The sequence below is a fragment of the Pangasianodon hypophthalmus genome, chromosome 29 (assembly GCF_027358585.1).
Source record: "Pangasianodon hypophthalmus isolate fPanHyp1 chromosome 29, fPanHyp1.pri, whole genome shotgun sequence".
NCBI lineage: Eukaryota > Metazoa > Chordata > Actinopteri > Siluriformes > Pangasiidae > Pangasianodon > Pangasianodon hypophthalmus.
In genome coordinates, this window is record NC_069738.1 from 3071307 (window position 1) to 3095436 (window position 24130).

General features: G+C 41.7%; 1 protein-coding gene across 6 annotated transcripts in view; it reads left to right on the forward strand.

The window, feature by feature from the left end:
- Positions 1-24130, forward strand: part of LOC113523957 (RNA binding protein fox-1 homolog 3) — a 201556-nt gene that overhangs the window by 137852 nt on the left and 39574 nt on the right. For all 6 annotated transcript variants that reach the window (XM_034301418.2, XM_034301415.2, XM_034301417.2 and 3 more), the window contains one exon: positions 20060-20302. In XM_034301418.2, coding sequence (XP_034157309.1) covers positions 20060-20302 — 243 coding nt within the window. The remainder of the gene's footprint in view (positions 1-20059; positions 20303-24130) is intronic.

The window sequence follows — 24130 nt, forward strand, 5'->3', positions numbered from 1 at the left end:
GAACACACACACACACTCACTCACTGTACAACTATGACAATTAGATGATCAGTAGACAGATGCGAATCAAAATGCCAGGATCAGCTCTGTGATGCATTGAGCCATCTGTGTCCATGACACACTCTGCAGGGGGACACACTCCTCAGGAGGTACTGTACATGTGGACATACTCCTCAGGAGGTACAGTACATGTGGACACACTCCTCGGGAGGTACTGTACATGGGGACACACTCCTCAGGAGATACTGTACATGTGGACACGCTCCTCAGGAGGTACTGTACATGTGGACACACTCCTCAGGAGGTACTGTACATGTGGACACACTCCTCACTGGAAGAGTTGAACATGTTCTTGGGGGTGGGATGTAGGTGTGGACATGGATAGACAGATAAAAAGATGGATGTATTGAATGATGGATGGATGGATGTATGGATGGAAAAAAGATAGATGTGTTAAATGATAATGGATGGATGGGTGAATATGCTATATGGATGGGTGAAAATGGGATGAATGGATAGATAAAAAGCTGGATGGATAGTTGATGGATGGATAACTGGATGGATAAACCATGTTGAATAAAAGGATGGATGGATGGGCAAAATGATGGAAGTGATAAAAGATCCACCCTTTCATACTTTTATCTATCCATCCTTTTATTGAAAGGTTAGGATGTCAGGAGCTGCCTCTGATTCACCACTAATTTTGATTTTCGTGTGGTAAAACATACCTCAGACATCACTTCAGGCTTGTGGAAGACCAGGGCATGTCCCTGACTGTGACCATAAACCATGTGAATTGTGTTATATTCTTTGTGGATGATTGAAAGGCTGTTGTCTGATTTGTGACTGAACATCGTGGCTTGTGTTCCTGTGGCTACTGTGAATGACAGATCTATCAGTCTTTTAGTTGTTGATATAGCACTGATAAAGTGAGAGATGATAGCAGTGAGTGGGTTTATTATATCTCTCTCTTCTGATCATTGATGAATGTGTATCCACCCTTTATTCTTGAGGTTTCTAACCTATTATATCTCATATAAAGGGTAAATGCTGTGGTCATGAGCAAGACTTCAAACAGGATGTATCTGTAAGGGTCAGACATTGGCCAAAACTGATACAAACCATACACGATATGGCCAAAAGTATGTGGACACTACACTACACTTTAGATACTCAACACTTAACTCTTGACACTCTACATTCGTCTTTCAGCACTCTATGCTCTACATTTGACTCTTGACACTACACTATACTCTCACTACTCGACTCTCAACACTTGACTCTCGACTCTCAGCACTCGACTCTTAACACTCTTAGCTCTACACTCGACTCTCGACACTCAACTCTCCACACTCTACATTCAACCCTCAACACTCTATACTCGACTCCACACTATGCTCTACACTTGAGTCTTGCCACTTAACTTTCAAAACTCTACATTCGACTCTAATCTCTCAACACTCTTATCGACTCTCAACTCTCGACATGCTACACTCAACTCTCGACACTCTACACTCAACTCTCGACACGCTACACTCAACTCTCGACACGCTACACTCAACTCTCGACACTCTACACTCAACTCTCGACACTCTACACTCAACTCTCGACACGCTACACTCAACTCTCGACACTCTACACTCAACTCTCGACACGCTACACTCAACTCTCGACACTCTACACTCAACTCTCGACACTCTACACTCAACTCTCGACACGCTACACTCAACTCTCGACACTCTACACTCAACTCTCGACACGCTACACTCAACTCTCGACACTCTACACTCAACTCTCGACACTCTACACTCAACTCTCGACACGCTACACTCAACTCTCGACACTCTACACTCAACTCTCGACACGCTACACTCAACTCTCGACACTCTACACTCAACTCTCGACACGCTACACTCAACTCTCGACACTCTACACTCAACTCTCGACACGCTATACTCAACTCTCGACACGCTACACTCAACTCTCGACACTCTACACTCAACTCTCGACACTCTACACTCAACTCTCGACACGCTATACTCAACTCTCGACACGCTACACTCAACTCTCGACACGCTACACTCAACTCTCGACACTCTACACTCAACTCTCGACACGCTACACTCAACTCTCGACACGCTACACTCAACTCTCGACACTCTACACTCAACTCTCGACACTCTACACTCAACTCTCGACACGCTACACTCAACTCTCGACACGCTACACTCAACTCTCGACACTCTACACTCAACTCTCGACAATCTACACTCAGCTCTCAACACTCTACCCTCGACACTCAACTCTCAACTCTCGACTTTCAACTCTTACTCTCAACACTCAACTCTCTGCTCTGAACACTCAACTCTCAACACTGTACACTCAACTCTTGATAGTCAAATCAAGTCAAGATTATCATTTACACAGTATGCCAGGACATATGTACATCGAAATGCTTGTGGCGAGGGTAGCGTAAGTCAAGTCAAGTCAAGTGGGTTTTTATTGTCATTCCTCTGTATAGCTTGTATATATTTCTACAGGACCGTGGTGCAACACATAACAGTACGCAAGACTAGATAAAGTGCAATACACAACAGTGTGAGAGGAGTGCAGAACAATAAATACAAAGGGAACTAAAAATACAGAATATGGGCTGTAAACTGTAAACTATTGGTAGTGTAGCAGTAATAGGTACACCTGTAGCAGCAATGTGCTTAGCATTCCATAAAGTGTCAGATGCAGCTTTGTAAAGTGCAGGTGTGCCGTGTTATTTAGTTGTACTGGGTTAGGTGTTTGACTAGCCCAGGTGAGCGTTGGGAGGCAGTAGGGTGTTGAGTGATTTGACTGCCTCAGGGAAGAAACTGTTGCAGAGTCTGCTGCTGGTGGCATGGATGCTCCTGTGCCTTCAGCCAGATGGCAAGAGGGTGAAGAGTCCATGCGATGGGTGAGAGGGGTCATCCGGAGAAGTTGATGTATGTGGTGTCGATGGTAGATAGAGAGACCCCGATGATCTTTTCAGCTGTTCTCACAATTCACTGTAGAGTCGTGCGGTCGTAGTCTGTGCAGTTCTTGTACCACATGGTGAGACAGCTGGTCAGGACACTCTCTATGAAGGTGAAGAAGAAGGTGGTGAGGATTGGAGGGGGGAGTTTGGTTGTCTTCACCCTCTGCAGGAAGTGGAGGCACTGCTGGACCTTCTTGGCTAGGCAGGTGGTGTTGAGAGTCTGGGAGAGGTCTTCAGTCATGTGCACACCAAGAAACTTGGAGCTTTTGACTCTCTCTACTCATGTAAGAGAACATGATACACACACATGCATGCACACACACACACATGCATACACACAGGGCAAGAGCATACACAAGTAAGTACAGTAACAAAGTACAATATATGCTACAACATATAGAGAAAAAATACAGCACAGATTGTTGCACTAAAGTAGTGTAAAGTGTCCAAATGTAAAGAATCCAAGTGGCAGAGGGGGAGCAGGGGGAAAAACAAGTGAAAAGTGTGTCAAGTGACTTGGTGATATTTGGGAAGCAGACGACCTGTCTGCAGGCTGTTTAGGAGCCTGTGAGCCAGTTTGTCCATGACTGGTAGATGTCCTGGTAGAGTTCTGCTGTTCTCACCACTCTCTGGAGAGCCTTGCGGTTGTGTGGGGAGCAACCGCCATAGCTTACAGTGATGCGCCCAGTCAGGATGCTCTCTGTGATAAAGCAGTAGAAGCTGGTGAGGGTTTTTGTGTTCAGTCCAAACTACTTCAGCTTCTGCAGAAAGTAGAACCTCAGTCTACGCTCAACTCTCACCTCTCAACTCTTTTGGTCTATACTCAAGAGTCAACTCTCAAAACTCAACTCTGGACATTCTACACTTAACTCTTGCCAGTCTGCACTCGACTCTCAACACTTTACGCTCGACTCTCATCATTCTCGACATTCTACATTCGTCTATCTACACTTGACTCTCTACATTCAACTTTCTAACCTCAATTCTTGACATTTGACGTTCAACTATCCACACTCAAATATCAACACTACGCTATACTCTCAATATTCAACACTCAACATTCAACTCAATTTTTAGAGCCTAATAATATCATTTTTATTATCTTACAGTAAAAAAAAGAATTGTCTGTACCTGTGTGTGTGTGTGTGTCAGTCACCAGATCAATAACAGTACACTAGAATCTGCTGAGTGTGCTGATTGCAGAGATCCTAAGCTAACCCTGGTTCATGATTTTGCCTGCCGGAGTCTCTCCACTTTCTTATGACCATTATTTTTATTTTTATTTGCATTAATTGTTTTTCCTTTCTCTCAAGTTTCTTTCCCTCTTTCTTCCCTTCTTTTTGTTAGTTCTCTCTCCCTCTCAGTAGACTGGTATTTACAGATAGTACCCCTCATTTCTTTGTGAGTAGAATCGCATTACGCTGAAAAGCTCTGATTGATTCTTCTTGACTACAGTAATGTTTTCCTCATTTAAGCTGAAATCTGCCGAGATCGTCCAAATCCTGAGTGCCTGCTGAACCCTGGCCAGGAACATGTCATGCTTAATGGACATGTTTCAGAAGTGCTGAGACAGAAAGAGACAGGATGGGAAAGAAAAAGATACGAGACTTTGCTTTTCAGCCTTTACGTTTTATTATTAAGCCTTTTAACCCCTCAGTGCTCAGCTCTATACTTGCTATTGTCTTTTCTTTTCGCATGCACAAAGTTTGACAAGATGTAATTCCTTCTTCTAGAAAACAACCTAATCACTGGTGCAATGCACAAATGAAGCCAACCATTTGGAGTAAAGGCTTGGTCTGGGAAGGGATCTGTCTTGCTTTCATTTGGACTCAATCTTCACTTGGCCTCTACCCCTTTAAAACTCGGATTTGACTCAGTCTCTGCTAGTCCTGGTTTTGGACTTGACAATGGTGGTCTAGATTATGGCCCTCCGAACAACCAATACGTGACTTTGCCTTAAACATTTTGATAAAAATGTAAAAATCCTTGAATCATGTTTTGGTCATTACACTGTCTCTAGACTCTGATGGGGTTAAAAGCCTTTTCCCAGAATCCCTCACCAACAGGCACCTGGAGCTCTAATGATGCTCTGAGCAAAAAGCACAAACAGCATTCCAGTTCCAGGAAAGTGTGAGAGCAGGATGTGTTGTTCTCTCTCTCTCTCTCTCTCTCTCTCTCTCTCTCTCGCGCTGTGCGTGTGTGTGTGTGTGCACGTGTGTGTGAGTGAGTGCAGGCTCCTTCTCCATCAGGCGTAATCACAACGCCTTATTGATATCGATTGGGGGAAAATGACGCGCTGCCAAAAAGGCCATTTTTCTGCACTGAGCACTTCCTACTGACCAACAAGTTGAGAGACGCAGAGCAGCACCATCTCTCCCTCTTTAACTGCTCTCTCTTTTATTCTCTCACTCACTCCCTTCTTCTGTCTATCTCTTCATCTATATCCCCCTCTGTTTGTCTATAGATGTGTATCTCACGCTTTCTATCTTTCTTTCAAGCTCTAAGTCTGTCTCTTCCTCTCTTTCAAATTAATGACAATATTTTTTTAATTCATATGTATCGTTAAACATAAATAAATAATTAAGTTAGAAAGACAGAAAGTTAAAAAACAAAAGAAAAGCAAGAACAAAAGAAACAAAAATAATGTTAGAAAGAAAGAAAGAAAGAAAGAAAGAAAGAAAATTCATCATTCTCTAATTCTGGCTTTTGAACATTACTGATAGTGTATTCATGATAACACTGACATAAATAATGTTACTGAAAGGGAATCTTAATGTCCACTGTTACCGAAGTATAGCAAGAACTATAAATACACACACACACACACACACACACACTTTCACTGTGTCCTCAATCCTGTACTTTACACTCATTCCGAACTATATTGGTCAGCTTCTCGGCCTGGATTCACAAGTTTTATCCTGTATGTAACACATTTTCAAGTTTTGAATGAATAAATCAGTGCTGAACGGCGAATGCAAGAATAATTTCTAGGACTTTGAGAGCATTTTGTGTGAACGTAAACGCATTCATTGTGAACGGGAGAACATTTTGTGTGAATGTAAATGTATTCATTGTGAGCGTGAGAGCATTTTGTGTGAATGTAAACATTTTCATCGTGAACGTGAGAGCATTTTGTGTGAAAGCGATAGGGTTTTCTATTAATGTAAAAAAGTGAAAGTGAGAGCATTCATTGTGAACGTGAGAGCATTTTGTGTGAATGTGAACGTATTCATTGTGAGCGTGAGAGCATTTTGTGTGAATGTAAACGTATTCATTGTGAGCGTGAGAGCATTTTGTGTGAATGTAAACGTATTCATTGTGAGCGTGAGAGCATTTTGTGTGAATGTAAACGTATTCATTGTGAACGTGAGAGAATGTTGTGTGAATGTAAACGTATTCATTGTGAACGTGAGAGAATGTTGTGTGAATGTAAACGTATTCATTGTGAACGTGAGAGAATGTTGTGTGAATGTAAACGTATTCATTGTGAACGTGAGAGCATTTTGTGTGAAAGCGATAAGGTTTTCTATGAATGTAAAAAAGTGAAAGTGAGAGCATTCAGTGTGTATGTTTGAGCATTTTATGTGAATGCAAGACAATTTTTGTGTATCTGAAAGTGTATGTGAGTGTAAATATTAAAGCATTTTCTCTGTTATGGCATTTTATTTGAATGCAAGAACATTGTGTGTAAATGTAAGAGCCTTTTGCGTAAACGCACTACATTTTTGCGAATTTGAGAGCATTTTGTTTGGATGTTAGAGCAGTTTGTGTCCGTAAAAGTGTTTTGTGTGATCATGGTATATGAATGAGAGCATCTGCCGTGAATGGAGATACATTGCATGTGAATGTATGTGTATTCTGTGTGAATGTGAGAGCACTTTGTGTGAATTCCAGTGCATTTTGTGAGAACATGAAAACATTTTGTGAATCTAAGATGATTTTGTGTGTATGTGAATGTTTTGTGTAAATGTAAGAGTATTTTATTTGAATGTGAATTTGTGTGAATGTGGGAGCGTTTTCTGTGTAAGTCAGCATTTTTGTGTGAATGTGAGATCATTTCCTTTGGTTATGAAGAAAATATGTGTGTGTGTGTGTGTGTGTGTGTGTGGTAAACTTTGAATAACAGCTCAAGCAGTGTGTGTTCATTTGTGGAAAACAGTCTGCACCTCTACGGCATAAACAAACCGCAGTGTTTTGCTTTTCGCCACGGGCACTGCGGGAGGCGGATTTGGCAGCACTTCTCTCTCTGTGTCTCTTGTCAGCCAAAACATTTCACACCATCCATGAGTCGCTGGAGCGTTTCGGGGGGTTATTATAATTTCATGTGCTGCACTTGGGCTGATAGATCCAGCAGAGATAGTGTGTGTGTTTGGCCGTGTGTGAGAATGTGAGAGTGTGGATCAGTAAAACTGTCGCAGTGATAGAGGCTCTGCTGTGTTAGGAGAAGATCAGCGTTCATCCTCGTCGAAGCCGTCCAACACACACTGACACACTGAGTGGATTAGTGCAGGGACACAGAGGCAGCTCATGTCTGTTAGTGTGTGTGTGCTTCTGGGTTAAGGATCTTTAGGTACTTTTACTTTCCTTCCCTTCACATACATCTCCTCTGTAATTTCTCTCTCATCTCTCAATCTCTCTCTCTATAAACACTCTCAGTGTTAATTGAAAAGGAATTTCAAGTAGTTCATACCAGAATGCTGTTGAATCCCGGATTGTGATTGGTCAGAAGGGGTTGATTAATTTTTTATAACAGCAGCTCTGACATTAGTGCAGCAACAAATCACAGGATTATATTAATGCACTCATTCTAATATGTTATCATTTCTATAACAGCTCATTCATAACTAAGGAGTAAAAAAACCTTTGTAATTGTTGATAGAGTGAAGTTTTCTGTAAGGTGATGTTTATGTATGTAACATTTATGGAAGGAGTCTCCAGTGTCAGCTCTTTGTAACAGTCAGAGGTAAAGCCTTAAGTTTTCTGTCAGCAGGGAAACTCAACAAACTGATAAAGAAGGCTGGCTCTGTCCTGGGATGCTCCCTGGACAGTTTGGATGTGGTCGTGGAAAGGAGGCCACTAAACAAACTGGTGTCCATCCTGGACAGTGTATCACATCTCCTCCATGACGTATTGGTCAAACAGCGGCACTCCTTCAGCAACAGACTCATTCAGCTCCGCTGTAGCAAGGAACGGTACAGGAGGTTATTTTTACCAACAGCGATCACCCTGTACAGCAGTTCATCACTGTGCTAGGACACTGTTGTGCATTAGAGCCTATTCCTTGAATAAGTTCATCAGATATCTGTTTGGATTTTTGCCCTTGGTGGCATTCTGTTTTCTGCGCTGCCGCTATCTCACTATATAACTGCACTATACAACTTACTGTAGACGCTCTGCTGATCATATCAACTTTGCTGCATATCTGCAGTTACTACTTTCACTGTCACTTAGATTTACTCAGAGGAGTTATATTTAGTTATAATTTCCAGTTATATTTACTTTATTTTGCTACTATTTCTAATCTAAATGTATATACTTATTTTATTACTGTTGATTATTTCTTACTGCAAACACTCTTCTTTTTCTGCTGCTCCTGTAATGTGTGAATTTCCCTCTTCTGGGATTAATAAAGTGATCTAGCTGTCTATCTTCAGGACACAGGAGTTTACACATTGCAGTTCCTCTATAACATGACAAGCTGCATTTTTATGAGAGAAAAAAAAGAGAGGCTGGTGAGGGAAGGACTGTTTATAGCTGCTATAACATAAGTGAGACCAGGAGCCAACCTGTTTCATAGACAGTCCACAACAATAAATGTAACTATAAATTGATTTTTTTTTAAAAAAGCATGCCAAATAAATTTTAAAAATGATCATTGTAATCATTGGCATATTTCTGTGGTGTAAGAGGAATAAAACACAGCAGGATGTGCTCTTATAGGAAAATAGTCACTGTCTGAATGCACTTTTGGACAGATTTAGTAATTTTCTATTCATAGTAGCGTTCTTAGCATTATTGTATAGAGCTACATGAATGGTAATACATTTCGATTTTTTTTTATTTCTTTTTTTAGTTTAATTAAATAAAAGTATTTTTTTAAATGATTAAAGTTGTTTTTAATATGAATATGTAAATCTATGCAGAAATGTATTTTTAAGTCGACACATGCACACAGAAAAAAAAAATATTATAATTTCTCTCTCTCTCTCTTTCTCTCGCTCTCTCTCTCTCGCTCTCTCTCTCTCTCCCTCCCTGCCTCCCATCCTCCTCCCCCGGAGGCTCCCTGTTCGACTCCTTGCTATATCACACAGACGGCACACACAGATGTTTAGGATATAGTGTTGAGTTTTATGCGTTCGCATGTCGTGCGTTTCAAACCCCGGAGGAAATGAACTCTTCCTTTCTTTAAGCCATAAAGCCCTTTCCGAGCGGAACATGTGGAGACATTTCACTAATAGCTCTGTGTGTGTGTGTGTGTGTGTGTGTGTGCGTTTTCTGTAAAAACCCTCCTCCATTAGCTCCTATAGGCTACTGAGCTGTGACTCACTTCATTTTCCTCCTATAAACCCCTGCGCTGGTGGGACTGCAGGCCGGAGCTGGAGGCAGTCTCAGTGAGTGTCGGGAGAGCGAGAGTGAAAACCCTGAGCAGCCAGAACGCCGTTTATTCCTCAAGGCTCTGTGCACATGAACACCTCGGTAGTGCAGGCAGGGGAAACGTTTGGAGAGGAAAAGTGCAGAAGGGCTTCCTGGGGTGTTGAGTGACACATGGGTGCCTTATTTCCTGCTGATAGTCTTCATCTGTCTCTCTGTCTATCTTTATCTCTCCCTCTCCCTATCTGTCTGTGTGTAAGAGTTAGAGAGAAAGAAAGTTACAAATATGTAAGGGTTAGGGAGAAAGAAAGAAAGAAAGAAAGAAAGAAAGAAAGAAAGAAAAAGTTACAAATATGTAAGGGTTAGGAAGGAAGGAAGGAAGGAAGGAAGATTTTCAACACATGGGAATGTGCTGTTATAGGAAAATAGTCACCTTCATGATGGTCACAGTAACTCAGCTTCATCACACCCCCCTGTTGTTGATTACTTTCCTTTAACAGCACTACATGGAGAGTGTTATTTCTTACTTACAGGCACTACTAAACTATACAGTGTCTCTGTGAGCTCTCCGTATAATAACAAAAACGTTTCAGCTTCAGATTATCTGGGTGTTTTCACAATACTAATAAATATTCCTACAACATTATAGCTACAGGAATTTTATGTCTAACTGGAACATTGTGTGTTTAACGTTCTGTAACTGTACAGAAACATTCTGAAGTCCAGCATATTTGCAGGAATGTTATATTTCTGTAATGATACAGCTGAGCATTTCTGAATGAAACATGAACTGGTGTCTGAGGAAACAATACTTTACCCAGAACATCTCTTGATCAAGGTCCAGAAACCCACTGATCATGTTCTGCACTGAGCGATCGATTTCCTCTCATCCTTCTGGTTCAGACGACTCTTTAATTGTGAGATGATTGACATGTATGTGAACGCCCATTTTATCCTCCTGTTCATCATTCTTTACCCAAAATCCTCTACTTTCCACACCTATAACCTTTATTAAGCCCATCATTCCACACATACGGGACACACAGTTAAAACAAGCAAGGAAGAAAAAACAGGTCAAGAGAAGCTCCTGACAGTTGACCATCGCATCGCCACCCCACGCCACCCCACGCCACGCCACCCCGGTCTCCCTGACGCATTGGTATGCTCCACACGCCTCTCCTCCTTAATGAAATATTCACGGGTCAGTGCATGCGTGAGGAATGACGGGGGTCAGTCAATTGCTTTTCAACGAGTCATTTTCTCCTTCGGATGTTCATTAGATCTCAAGGGCCAGCGATCGAAACGCAGCCATCACAGAAACACACACACACGTATACACACACGTGTCAGGCAGACCACCGTACACCGCTCCCCCTCCTACACATCACTGCTTTCCCCTTTTTTACTATGTAGAGCAGCTCAGCTAGGTTCTCTTCTTCTTTCTTTTCACACCTTCTTCACTTCACTCTGCCGGGTTTCTGTGTGTCCATCAGCTGGAGAATCAGAAATGATGCAGAGAGTAAAGATGAGGAAAAGATTCAAATATTCACTCTTTTTCCAAAATCCTTTCATTTTCCAGGATTTCTCTAATATCATCCACATGGTTTTTCCAAAATTTCCAAGATCCTCGTCATTTGAAGTTAAATTTGAAGTCAGATGAGTGTGTGCAGTTCAGAACATCTTTCATTTCAAGTTCCACTGTGTAAAATCATACTACACAAATTCTACAAAATTGTGTGAGATGGGGTCGGCTCTCTGTCCTGTTTGTTACTGGTGGAAGAGAAGGAGAAAGAGAAAGTGAGAGATAAAAGAAAAAAATGTAGGGAAAAGTGGGCATGAATAAAAAGAAAGAATGAAAATAGCAAGATATGTAGTAAAGACGTAAAGACATAAAGTAAGAACAAAGAAACAGAGTAAGAAAGAAAGCCAGAGAAAGAAAGGGAGACATTGATGAACTGTGGAATATTCAGATTCTTCAGATGTCCATTCTCTCATGTCCACACACACACACACACACACACACACACACACTTTCTCCATGTCATTTGGAGTGACAGCTTGCTCGCACACACAAAGCTCTGAAAAGCTGTTACTATAGAAACAATAACGTATTAGAAGGAGTGCATTAATATAATCCTGTTATTTGCAGCTGCACTACTGTCAGAGGCGCTGTTCTAGAAAATTAATCACACCTTCTCACCAATCATCCCTCTCTCCCTCCGTTCATTTACCCTCTCTCTCTCCGTTCATTTACCCTCTCTCCCTCCGTTCATTTACCCGCTCTCCCTCTGTTCATTTACCCTCTCTCCCTCCGTTCATTTACCCTCTCTCCCTCCGTTCATTTACCCTCTCTCTCTCCGTTCATTTACCCTCTCTCCCTCTGTTCATTTACCCTCTCTCCCTCTGTTCATTTACCCTCTCTCCCTCCGTTCATTTACCCTCTCTCCCTCCGTTCATTTACCCTCTCTCCCTCCGTTCATTTACCCTCTCTCCCTCCGTTCATTTACCCTCTCTCCCTCCGTTCATTTACCCTCTCTCCCTCCGTTCATTTACCCTCTCTCCCTCTGTTCATTTACCCTCTCTCCCTCCGTTCATTTACCCTCTCTCCCTCCGTTCATTTACCCTCTCTCCCTCCGTTCATTTACCCTCTCTCCATCCGTTCATTTACCCTCTCTCCCTTTGTTCATTTACCCTCTCTCCCTCCGTTCATTTACCCTCTCTCTCTCCGTTCATTTACCCTCTCTCCCTCCGTTCATTTACCCTCTCTCCCTCCGTTCATTTACCCTCTCTCCCTCTGTTCATTTACCCTCTCTCTCTCCATTCATTTACCCTCTCTCCCTCCGTTCATTTACCCTCTCTCCCTCTGTTCATTTACCCTCTCTCCATCCGTTCATTTACCCTCTCTCCCTCTGTTCATTTACCCTCTCTCCCTCCGTTCATTTACCCTCTCTCCCTCCGTTCATTTACCCTCTCTCCCTCCGTTCATTTACCCTCTCTCCCTCCGTTCATTTACCCTCTCTCTCTCCGTTCATTTACCCTCTCTCCCTCCGTTCATTTACCCTCTCTCCCTCCGCTCATTTACCCTCTCTCCCTCCGTTCATTTACCCTCTCTCTCTCCATTCATTTACCCTCTCTCCCTCCGTTCATTTACCCTCTCTCCCTCTGTTCATTTACCCTCTCTCTCTCCATTCATTTACCCTCTCTCCCTCTGTTCATTTACCCTCTCTCCCTCCGTTCATTTACCCTCTCTCCCTCCGTTCATTTACCCTCTCTCCCTCTGTTCATTTACCCTCTCTCCCTCTGTTCATTTACCTGCTCTCTTACCCGCTCTTTCTCCATTCATTTACCCCCCTCCCTCTGTTCATTTACTCACTCTCCCTCCTTTCATTTACCTTCTCTCCCTTTGTTCATTTACCTGCTCTCCCTCCATTCATTTACCCGCTCTCCCTCCTTTCATTTACCTGCTCTCTTACCCTCTCTCCCTCCATTCATTTACCCTCTCTCCCTCCGTTCATTTACCCCCCTCCCTCTGTTCATTTACCTTCTCTCCCTTTGTTCATTTACCCGCTCTCCCTCCTTTCATTTACCTGCTCTCTTACCCGCTCTCCCTCCATTCATTTACCCTCTCTCCTTCCGTTCATTTACCTGCTCTCCCTCCATTCATTTACCCACTCTCCCTCCTTTCATTTACCTGCTCTCCCTCCATTCATTTATCCTCTCTCCCTCCTTTCATTTACCTGCTCTCTTACCCGCTCTCCCTCCATTCATTTACCCGCTCTCCCTCCTTTCATTTACCTGCTCTCTTACCCGCTCTCCCTCCATTCATTTACCCGCTCTCCCTCCATTCATTTACCCGCTCTCCCTCCGTTCATTTACGGCTCTCCTAAGCCGCGTACCCGTTTGTCCCAAGCTTTGGTGAATTATGACCCGTACGGTGCTCATAATCACGCTTAATAAGCTTCCTTATTAATGAGTAGAAGAACACACATCATTAGTACTCTTAATATCCCCCATCTCTCTCTCTATCTCTTTCCCTCTCTCTCTCAGTCTCTCTCCCTGTCTCTCTCTCCCTCTGTCTCTGTGGACTGGAGGGAGAAGAGAAACAGAAGTGTGAGGGAAAGGGGCGAGTGTAGTGAATAGAGAAGCGGGCTGATGGGCCGTGGTGAGTGTGAGTGTGACGTATCGTTCAGCTCTTCATGAGAGGAATTAGTGTGTGATTAAAGAAGTGCGGGAGAAAGGAAACATTAACGCTCAACACATGAGTCATTATCAAATCAAGACTACATGCGCATTTCCTGAGGAAAACCTGTACCGAGAATAAAAAGAAAACAAAAATGGGTCAAGATTTATACAAGGTACATTTTTACAACACTCCATCAGGTTAATGCAATTATTTTAAGGGATTTCTACATTTGTGGGTTCTGTGAAGAAAAAGCATGAGAAATTAGAACTCTTTATAGAAGTCACATGTGTGTTTCAGACTCTGTCTCATGTTTCAGACACACACACACACTTTTATGTCTGTAGTTGATGGGATCAACACAGTGACACAAAGCCAACGCCCCCTTAAACAATTTCCCTTAAGGGAAGCAGGTCTGTTGTCTCCACAATGTGCTTTGCTCCCATGAGGTTGGCGTTGTGAGCAGGATGCGTTTTTCTCTCCACCCTTGCTGTGTTTCTCTGTAATGAGTAAGTTAGTGAAGTAGATGTAATTAATCAGATGCCTGTCTGAACCCAAGCACTCGGGAACAAACAGAGAATTCACGTCCAACAGTTCGAGCTAATTAAGTCCAGCAAGGCACGGATGGAAGGAAGAGTGGAAAGACATTGTCATGAATAGTGTTTGCTTCCTTAAGTGAATAGGCAGTAAGGGTGTTTTCACACTTAGCGCAAATATTCAAGTTTGGGGCAGGAACCTGTAATCACAGTTTTGCTTTCACAAGCCGTGGATCGATTGTGCAATTCCATTTCACTTTTGTGCATGCATAGCAGACACTAGGTTCTTCCTTTTGCTGCTTTTTATTATTTTCCTGTGGTACCAACACTCATGGTGAAGAACAGCACTTTATGGATGCAACGTGCAGGAATACCTGCAAACGAGGAGCCATTCTCTGATAAGAAGATTGAGGTAGCAAGCCCCAGACCAACATTTTCAAAAGGCACAACATTTTCAAAAGGACGGGTTCTCTGGAGCGCTCCCAAGATCACAAACAGCTTTCACACTTCACCAAATGTTCAGATGTTTCTGGAAAAAACTCTCCTGTGAAAATGGTCTTAGATTCCAGGATACCATGGCATTGATAGGAAGTGGGTAGGAAAGTAGAGAAAGAAGCGAGATAAAAGCTTTTCCAGCTAGTGTTATTTTCTGGCTAGGAACTGATGAACCCCAGCTTAAATATGCATGAAATTTGGGACTTTGGGACTCTCTCTTTCTCTTTCTCTCCATGTCTAACTTCTTTTCCTCTTCCTGAAACTCTAAGCTCTATTTACCCCAAGCACTGTAGCGTTAAAACCACTCTGACTCTTCGTTAGCATTTTTTAAACTTTGTCTCATTTTCCTCCTGTGGCTAACTGACCTTTGGCCTTTTTGCTGCCATTTCTACCCCAGAGAGTCCCTTCTGTTCTTTATCTTTATAAATTCATGGTTTCAACTTTAAAACCCAGAACAAAAGCTACTGAAATAGAGCCTTAGTTGCTCATTAGTATTGCTGTGTTTAAGTTTATTAGTGGAAAGCACAGGATTTTAAGAGCTGCACTGAGAACTATACTGTCAATAGAGTTTCTTAATTTTTCATAGTTTTTTAATATTTTCTGTAATTCTGTATTTACTGTACTTCACCTAGGTGAAAACAACACTGCTATATACACCAAGGTTGTAAAGAAGAGTTATTTGTGTTACCATAACCTTTCTGTCAGCTATGTATTGTCATACCTAAGTATAATGTGCAGATCTTTTGAAAGATCAATGTGCCATAAAAAATAAATTTTGGTTCATATGATAATTATTGTCTCTGGATTAAAATCTCCTCCATGTGCACCAACAACGTCAAGCAAGTACAAATGGGCTTAAGTTCAAGGTCAGAATCACATGAAATTGAGAAACACCTCTGTCTTCATCAAACTCTGCCCCATATGAGCAAAAGCCCATGTAATTCTCAGAATAGTGCTTAGGTCAGTAGTTATGAGTGAGGTCTGTATAACGATATGTGCTATTTCATTATTAAACCCTTACTATGTGCATGTAACTCAACTCGGAATATGGCTCACAGTGTCTATGATTTTACTAACAAATCAAGGCTTTCCATCTCCGCAGGTGGTTTAAGCTGAAACAGCATAATAAAGCAGTGTTTATTAGCCAAGCTGAAAACTGGGAGAGGCGTTTGATCTCGGTGCATGTACCCACCCACTCTACTAATGCCTGCTAACTTGAGACAGGGGCAAGGCGTCCCCTCAAACAGCTAAATCTTCAGAGCGAGAGACAGAAAGTAAGGCCCAAGGGAGAGAGAAAGAGAGTGATAGGATGAACATGAGAGGGAAGATAATGTGTATCTGTGTGAAAGAGAGAGAAGAGGGATAATGGAGAGTGAAAGAGAGAGAGAGTGAGATGGGATCGATGTTCATTTGGGAGTGGGCATTCCCTGCGGTCTCATACATGGAGGTGGAGTTTTACCCGATCAAATAGTTTTCCCATCGATGGGTTAGACAAATCGCCTCTCAGAGAGCCACCTGTCAGTCATAACCTCACTCAGACGGCTGGTCACACTGATGACGGCTTACAGTAATAACAGCTGTATTAATAACCAAGTAAGATTTGGTCTAATACAACAACACTAAAGAATGCTGAGGGACAGATGAGTGAATGTGCAAATATACAGTAACTCTGCAGCTCACACTAGCGTATATTTTTCTAGGTACTTTAGTAGTTGTGGTTCTTTAAAATGCTGCATGGTGGTGGTGCAGTGGATATATCCTTATTAAAAAAGGGCACAAAAACAAAAAGGTTTTGTTGTTGCTGGGTTGGTATCCTCCAAGGTACATCTTTTTTCACCAGTAAATAGGAATGAAAGTTATTAAGGGTATGTCATTGGACCTCGCTACATGCACCCTTTCAGGCAAAAAAAAATACGAATTTAAAGTACAACATATGTATCCTTGGTAGTACCACCTAAGCGTCTGAGAGTGTAGCATTGCTGTATCTCAGCTCCAGGGTCTCCGCTGATGGGTTACTTCTGGGTTCTCTGGTTTTCTTTCCACCTCCCAAAAATATGCCTGTGGTTGGATTGTTGACTCTAAATTACACCTAGATGTTTATGTATGTCTCATCCTGGGTGTATTTCCAACTCACATACAGTGATTCCATGATAGGATCCAGAGCACTGATTAAGTCAAACAAGAAGTGAAGTTCAGAACTAATTATTATGCGCTCTGTGAACCCTACACTGTCAAAATAAAAGGTGATGTAGAGGTGCATTGTGTTCCCCAAGGTATACCAATGTAAATGTACCCTCAAAGGTACTGTAGTTGTCCTTATGATCCGATTATGTACTATAATGATGTTCCTTTAAAACTGTGCACCTCTAACTTTGCTTTCTTTAATATGCTGAAAAAAAGACATGTTGGGGAAGTATGGTCAACAGGCCACTTTTGTGTATTGGGAATGTGTAAATGCAACATGAGCTCTACAACTTGTCAGATATTCAGACCCTTTTCACGGCCAGTCCATCCCCATTGGGGCAAAGAGTTTGTCATCCACATCATAGATATGAGATCTTTGACAAGAAAGCCCTCGACGATTCACGTTTGTCTGACGAGTTTTCTTTTCTGCCACTTTCATATTAACATTGGGGTTTGAAAGCACACACCGGTATTTTGTGAAGAAGGGCATGTTGTGTTTTGTCAAGAAGTCTGATTTTCACCACCATGCACCACCGCTTTCCTCTCTTTCGTGGCTTCCGAAAAGGGTTGAAATAAAAGTTAAACACACTGGAGAGAAGTTGTGACCTTGATGCAAGTGTTACAGGATGGCATATTGGAGACAATGAGGAAAGACTACAAAATCATTCTTCATGAAAGCTTATGAGGCCAGAAAGGCGTAGGAAGGGACTGCGAGCGGGAAACTAATGTCAAGCACAGAGACAGAGAATGTGTCATGAGAGATCATGGGACACTGAAAGCTGCAAGCGTGCAATGAATGTAATGAGATAGATGAACAGAGTGTGATAAAGAGGAAAGAGAGGGATTCTGTAAATCTGAGAAGAATGTTGAGCTAGGGGCTGGTTCATCTGAGTTCAGTAGTGTGCTATTCAGATTGCGGTATGAACCCTCTTTCTCTGGTTGTTAATCAGGGAGAGCTGTGGCATTTTGCTTATGTGTGTTTTGTCAGTAGACCTTAAATCACAGGTGTCAATATGGCCAGCTGCCTTATTCCATTTGCCCAGAGTGAATTTGCAAGAAGAAAAATGTGTATCGGCCTGTAGTGCACTATTATCCCAAAAGAAAGAGCCTGAAACGAATGCAGTAGGGAGCATGTGTTCATGTTTTACAGTGTGCTTGTGGATTGAAACTCAATACGTGCTGATCTGCTGTTAATTATATGATAGCCTCCACTTGCTTAATTGCATCACCCAGTGTAGTGACCTATAAAAATTTTGAAAAAGGAAGTTGATGGACAGCAAAAACAGGAAAGGTGGAAGATTACGTTTCTTAGCAAGTGTGTTCTCTGGGAATATAAACCTGTTTGATTTCTTCTTTACTGCCATAGTGAGGTATGAACAAATAAAGTTTTCATCATTATGAAACAAAAATAAAATATGGTATGGATTTGAGAATATTTGCATTTATAATATGATAAAAACATATTGCCTTTGATCCTTCAGGGGCTCACAAAAATGCCTTACCTCAGTTGGCTAGTGATTTGTTTTTCAAATTATTATTTTTGATTGAGTTAACCACCACCTCCTATGATTCCCTTCTGTTTCTGAACTGATCAAAATTCCCGTATGCAAGTTTCAAATTGCTAACAAGCCCAATGAGTGTGCGCAAACGATTAGTTAAAAAAAAAAAAGACACACTGATGGGTTAACGAGTTGGTCTTCTCAACATTAACACTTCCAGGAAAGAGAGAGGAAGCAGCAACAAACATCATGTAGAGAAGAGAGATAAAATGCATTTATCCCCCCACCCTTCTCACCACTGTGTCTCCCCACACATTCTCTCCGGAAGGAAATGGAGGCCACTTTATCTATTTATTGTATGTGTTCTTGTTCCTCACCAGCTGTGAGCTGCTTGAAAGAATTACACGTCCGTCTCGGCCTATGTGGATCTAGAAATTAGATTTAAGAGATGCATGGAACGTGTTATTAGATTGTGTGGTGATAGTGTCTCACCACCCTCCCATCTTGTTCAAGGGATATTAAGAGCTCGTGTGTATCCCCATCGTGTGGAGTTATCGCTCCATCGACACACAGTATCTCGGGGCTCTGTGTGTGTGTGGTGGGACGAGAGCATACCCTCCTGTATTGGCCCTTGCCTGATTTCATGATGTGCATCACTGGAAAACATCCATTATTTCTATATCACAAGTCATGTACAGTGTTCACATTTTGCCCCACTTCCTATCACACTCTGTTCTTCACTCAACCCAGGGGTCAGAAGCACAGGGGCAGTATATCATCCATCATCTACTGCCAAGATATATATATATATATATATATATATGAGAGAGGGAGAGAGAGAAAGAGAAAGAGAGGAAAGAGAGAAAGAAGGGGAAAGGGGAGAAAGATCACAAGGATAGAGGAGGAGAAGACACAGTAGACATTGTATCAGAAGTCCATTTCACAGTCGAACAGCTGTTGAGATGATCAAACAATCTCATAAGAATCAAAGCCAACACTTGGAGAGTCGGTGAGGTAAGCTCATCTAAAAGCTCTCCTAAAAGCTAATGAGATTCCCTATGGTGTAAATCCATTGAGTACTGCTCTTCTTCAGAAACTGTTTTTTTTTTTTACTTCTGATCAAGGCTTTTGCTAATTGTCAGTGAGATTTGCTCTGATCACTGCTTTCTTTTAAAGCGCGGGACATCACTGCTTTAGGGACGCCTTAGCCTAGACAAGTTTGAAAAATCAGTGCATTGAACCACACCATCTATCCAAGCTACTTTTTGTTGTGCTCTTTGAACAGTCTGAGACCAAAGAGAATTTTGTGAGAAATGTAGAGGTCTAGAGATGTTAAGTTGTTTCGCCATCCAACCAATTGGCTTCATCAGTTCTTCAGGACTTGACTAACGTTAAGAAACTGAAAACCTCACTAACATCCATAAACTTTACTGGTACTTCTGAATAAACCCCAGTGGACTTGTTTTCTAGTATTTCTCCTGCACTATCAGGCCAACACTCCAACCTACCTGACACTCCAACCTAACAGTCCTTGCCTTCATTTGTTGATATTTCATTCTCTTTCCAGGGTAACCAAGAGGCGACCAATCCGGTGGACGCAATGGCTCAGTCCTACACTCCAGCACAGTTTCCTCCTCCTCCACAGAATGGTATCCCAGGAGAATTCACCACACCCCACACCCTTCCCACACAGGACTACACAGGACAGAGCCGAGTACCTGAACACACCCTGACTATCTACACACCCACACAGACACACAGCGACCCTGCAAACAGCGACTGCAACACAACAACCATCACCACCAACACAGTGAGTAATGTGGCAATAGCACTAGAAACTAACAGTTAACCAGAAGACATTGGCTTCTTGGACTGAATTCAGAGTCTGCGAATCAAATTCAAAATTTTCGTCAATATTTATTCAGATAGCCCCTGAATGTGCGCCGTTCAGATTATGATGTCCGATCTGATCTGCAAAAGGGATGTGCAGGTTTTCATAGCAACGAGATACTAAATCGAGGTCATGGAATCATAATGTGTGCACAGGATGTTAATTCACTATTTTAATTTGTTGAATTAATAAAATAATGCCAATGTTTTTGTTAATTCAATGCACTCGCTTAGAAAAAAGCATGACCATAGTTTAAATGATAAAATGACTGAACATTCAGCAGATCAATTAAAAGGGACTACGACAGTGGCAACCCAGTAATAACCCGGATACAAAGCTTCAGTGACTCAGACTAATGAGGCAAGGATATCCTGAATCTACAAAACTTCCAAACAAACCCAAAGAACTTTTATTTGGCCTGTAGGATCTGTTTTGGCAGTGAATTGACTTCTTGGCATGTGGTGCAATCATGGGCACATTTCACAAACGTTTTCCTGGCATTATGTACCTCATCACCCTGATTACATTTCATTACCCCTGTTCTAAACCCACGTTTCCAGATGTGTCACCTCTCACTGCTGCATACTAATGGTCATAACCCGACAACAGACAGATCAGCCTCTTTTACTGTTTTTTTTGTTTGTTTCTCCTTTCCACCACACTGTCATTAGCATTATAAAAAATGTGAAAGTTAGCCATGCCGCATCCTTCCTCTATCATTTTACAGCTTTGGTCAAATTTAAAAAGTGCTTACTTTCTCCATGTTTTGAGTTCATTATCCACACTTTATCTGGGAGAAGATTGGAGGTACTGAGTGGGTGCTATGATTGTGATATGGAAGATTTGAGGCTAATTCTTGTCTGCGATATTGGTGTGAAAGGAATAGAGTTACCAGAACAGGCCAATAAATGGCGGTGGAATGGTATTACATGGTCCACTGTCTGAAATAATGAGGGAAGAATCTTCATGTGACATGGATATAATGATATGTCAGAGACAGGATTATTATAATACCCCAGTGTGTGTCATAAGCTGTCATGTCTCCTTATGACGACTCATGGCCAATTACTCATTTGTTTTGAGACAGAGGACATGTAGCTGTTTGTTGAGGTTGCATCACAACCCTCAATGTGTCTGTGTCTCAGGAATTATCCGGCAGGAGAGTTGGGGAGAAGCTGTTGTAAATGTTGGAGACACTTTGGACATTGCAGCAGAACTCACAATTCTATCATTTTTTTTTTCTTTGCATGATCATTGTCACAGTAACAGTTGCTACAGTTGCTGTGATTGAGAAGAAATGTGAAGTTTGGATAAAATGGATAAATGGACTGCTGTAGTGAAGGAGGAATAAAAAACAAGGGGATGTGGTGTTATAGGAAAATAATGAACTTTAGGATGGTAACAGTAACTCTGCTTTACAGGCACTGCACATGTTGCGCTAATTACATTAGTTGGCTAGTAAGATGATCAAATCCGCCAGTTGCTGTTTGTCTTTCTGCAATCACAAACGCTCACTACGTTTGCAGAAAGCACTGAGTGAGCATCACGTTATCGATCCAGCGTGATCTTGACCCTTTCTAATTACACGCAGTGCAACTACAGCAGCGGTTCCTTACAGTTCAGTGAAATCTCTGCGTTCATACGCAGCACAATCAGTGGTGTTTATTACACTCCTGCAGAGTGTCTATGAGCCTGATCTGCCTGTTCGTAGCGCGCACCATGCATTTTGTAACAGTTAATTTAACCCTGATGATTTTAATGTGTAAATGTGATCTTTTTAAGTGATTTCCCAGCGTGAGACACACAGGCTGCTGTGGAGTCAGTCTTTCACTGCAGGAGATGGGGCACTGGAGCTCGTCGTACAGATTATAGCAACTTGATTGCATGCAAAATGTTTAGGAGTTTTTAGGAAATTAAATCATAAGCCAACCTCACTCTAACCTTAAACCATCACTTTACATGCCAGCTGGAGTTAGAATAATGAATCCCTATCAACTATAGAGCCTATTGGTTTGTCGATAACGACAAGAAGAGTTAAATCTAAAAACTAACAGTGCTTTGGTATGGAGAAGACTGTAGAAGACTTTTATTAGCATAAGAAAAGGAAACAATGTACAAGAAGGCTGTATTGTTTCTAAGGGTGTTTTCAAAGCTGGTCCAAATACTGGAGGACTGATTTTGCGGAGAGGCTTATAACTGTTGGTTTGCTATCATATAGAAGAATTCCTTCTGAACCATGAATCGAATGTATAGTTCCAAATATTGCTTTTGTGCATGCAGCATTGCAAATGGTAGGTTATAGCCAATAGGTTTGTTGTTTGATATTTTTATCATTATTTAACATTTTTAGCAGTATTTTCCTACAACACTCAAGTGTTGATGAACAGAGCTTTTTGGATAGCTCGTGTAAGAATACCTTTAAACAAGAAGCCATTCTCATATTCTAAGAAGATAGCCCTGCAGAGAGGTGCATTTTCACAGTGCAAGCAGTCACACCACAAACGTTAGCTAATTACAGCGCTCCCATCCTGTGAAAGTCAGGTTTTATATACCAATAACTATAACAACCTTTCCCCCACCACCGCTAAAGTGGAAACAGGAAGCAACATGACAAGTTGAACGAATCTCGTTACTCGGCATGCAGCACTGAGAACGGATAACTTTGACACCTGCTGTGGACCACACCATGATTCACTCGAAGCAAACACACAAACAAATCTAACTTTGGGCACAAACAGCCCCAAGTCTGGGGAAAAAAAACACATTAAAACATTAGAAACATTAAAATATTATTGGATAAGAAACTTTCTGTTGTAGGGCTCTACAAAGACAGCTCCAAGTAGAACCCCTTTAGGAAGTGAAGAAGCCTTAACTATCTGATAGACACTTGAGGAACCCTTTTGTATGAGTGTTGGACAAACAAGTCCATTTGTACAGAAAGGAAAAAGGGTGAAGATTGTGTCGCAATAAATTGGTTGGGAAATATTTTGGATTAGAAAAACTAGAAGTGCCCACAGTGTATGAGTCACATATCAACACCTACTGACCAATCAGAATCCAGAATTCAGCAGCGCTGTGGAATAAATAGGTTTAGATGGAAATTAATCAGGACAGAGTGGAGTTTCTGTTTATTCTGGTCTGGATTCCTAGGTTCACAGAGTTTACTGGTAACAAGAAGAACAAAAGTAATTTTAGGTTAGGAGGATACTAGCAATTTGTTGAGTTGTGAGGAGTTGGAATGATTCTTGAAAAGTGATTTTGGTTTGGAGAGTGCAGGGCTGGAGAAGAGCTGCAGGGCATCCCTAATGATTCACCCAGCCAAAACAGATTAGGCATACAGCATGGCCTCCTTTCCCACGCTCTAAATCATTCATGCTACACCGTGTTCAATCTCTTCAGCAGAAAGAAATAAAACAGGTAAGGTTTAGCAAAATAGGGCGAGGGGAGGGAGAGAGGTACAGAAATATGGAGACATGAAAAGGAGGATAAAGAATGAAAATGAAGTAGGTAGAGAGTTACAGAGAAAGACAAGCTCCTTTTTACACTCAGTTTTCATCTGCCACTTACAGGAATGAGAAATATATCCAGTTGGAGGAAAAAAAAAACAGCCATGAAAGCTATTTATGTCTTAACTTTTATTAATGCAACTAAACTCAAACCTTTTGCTGATCATTCTTAACAGTACCATATTCACTTCAGTTTAATTCCATTAGATTTGTATAGTGCTGTTAACAATAGGCATTGAAT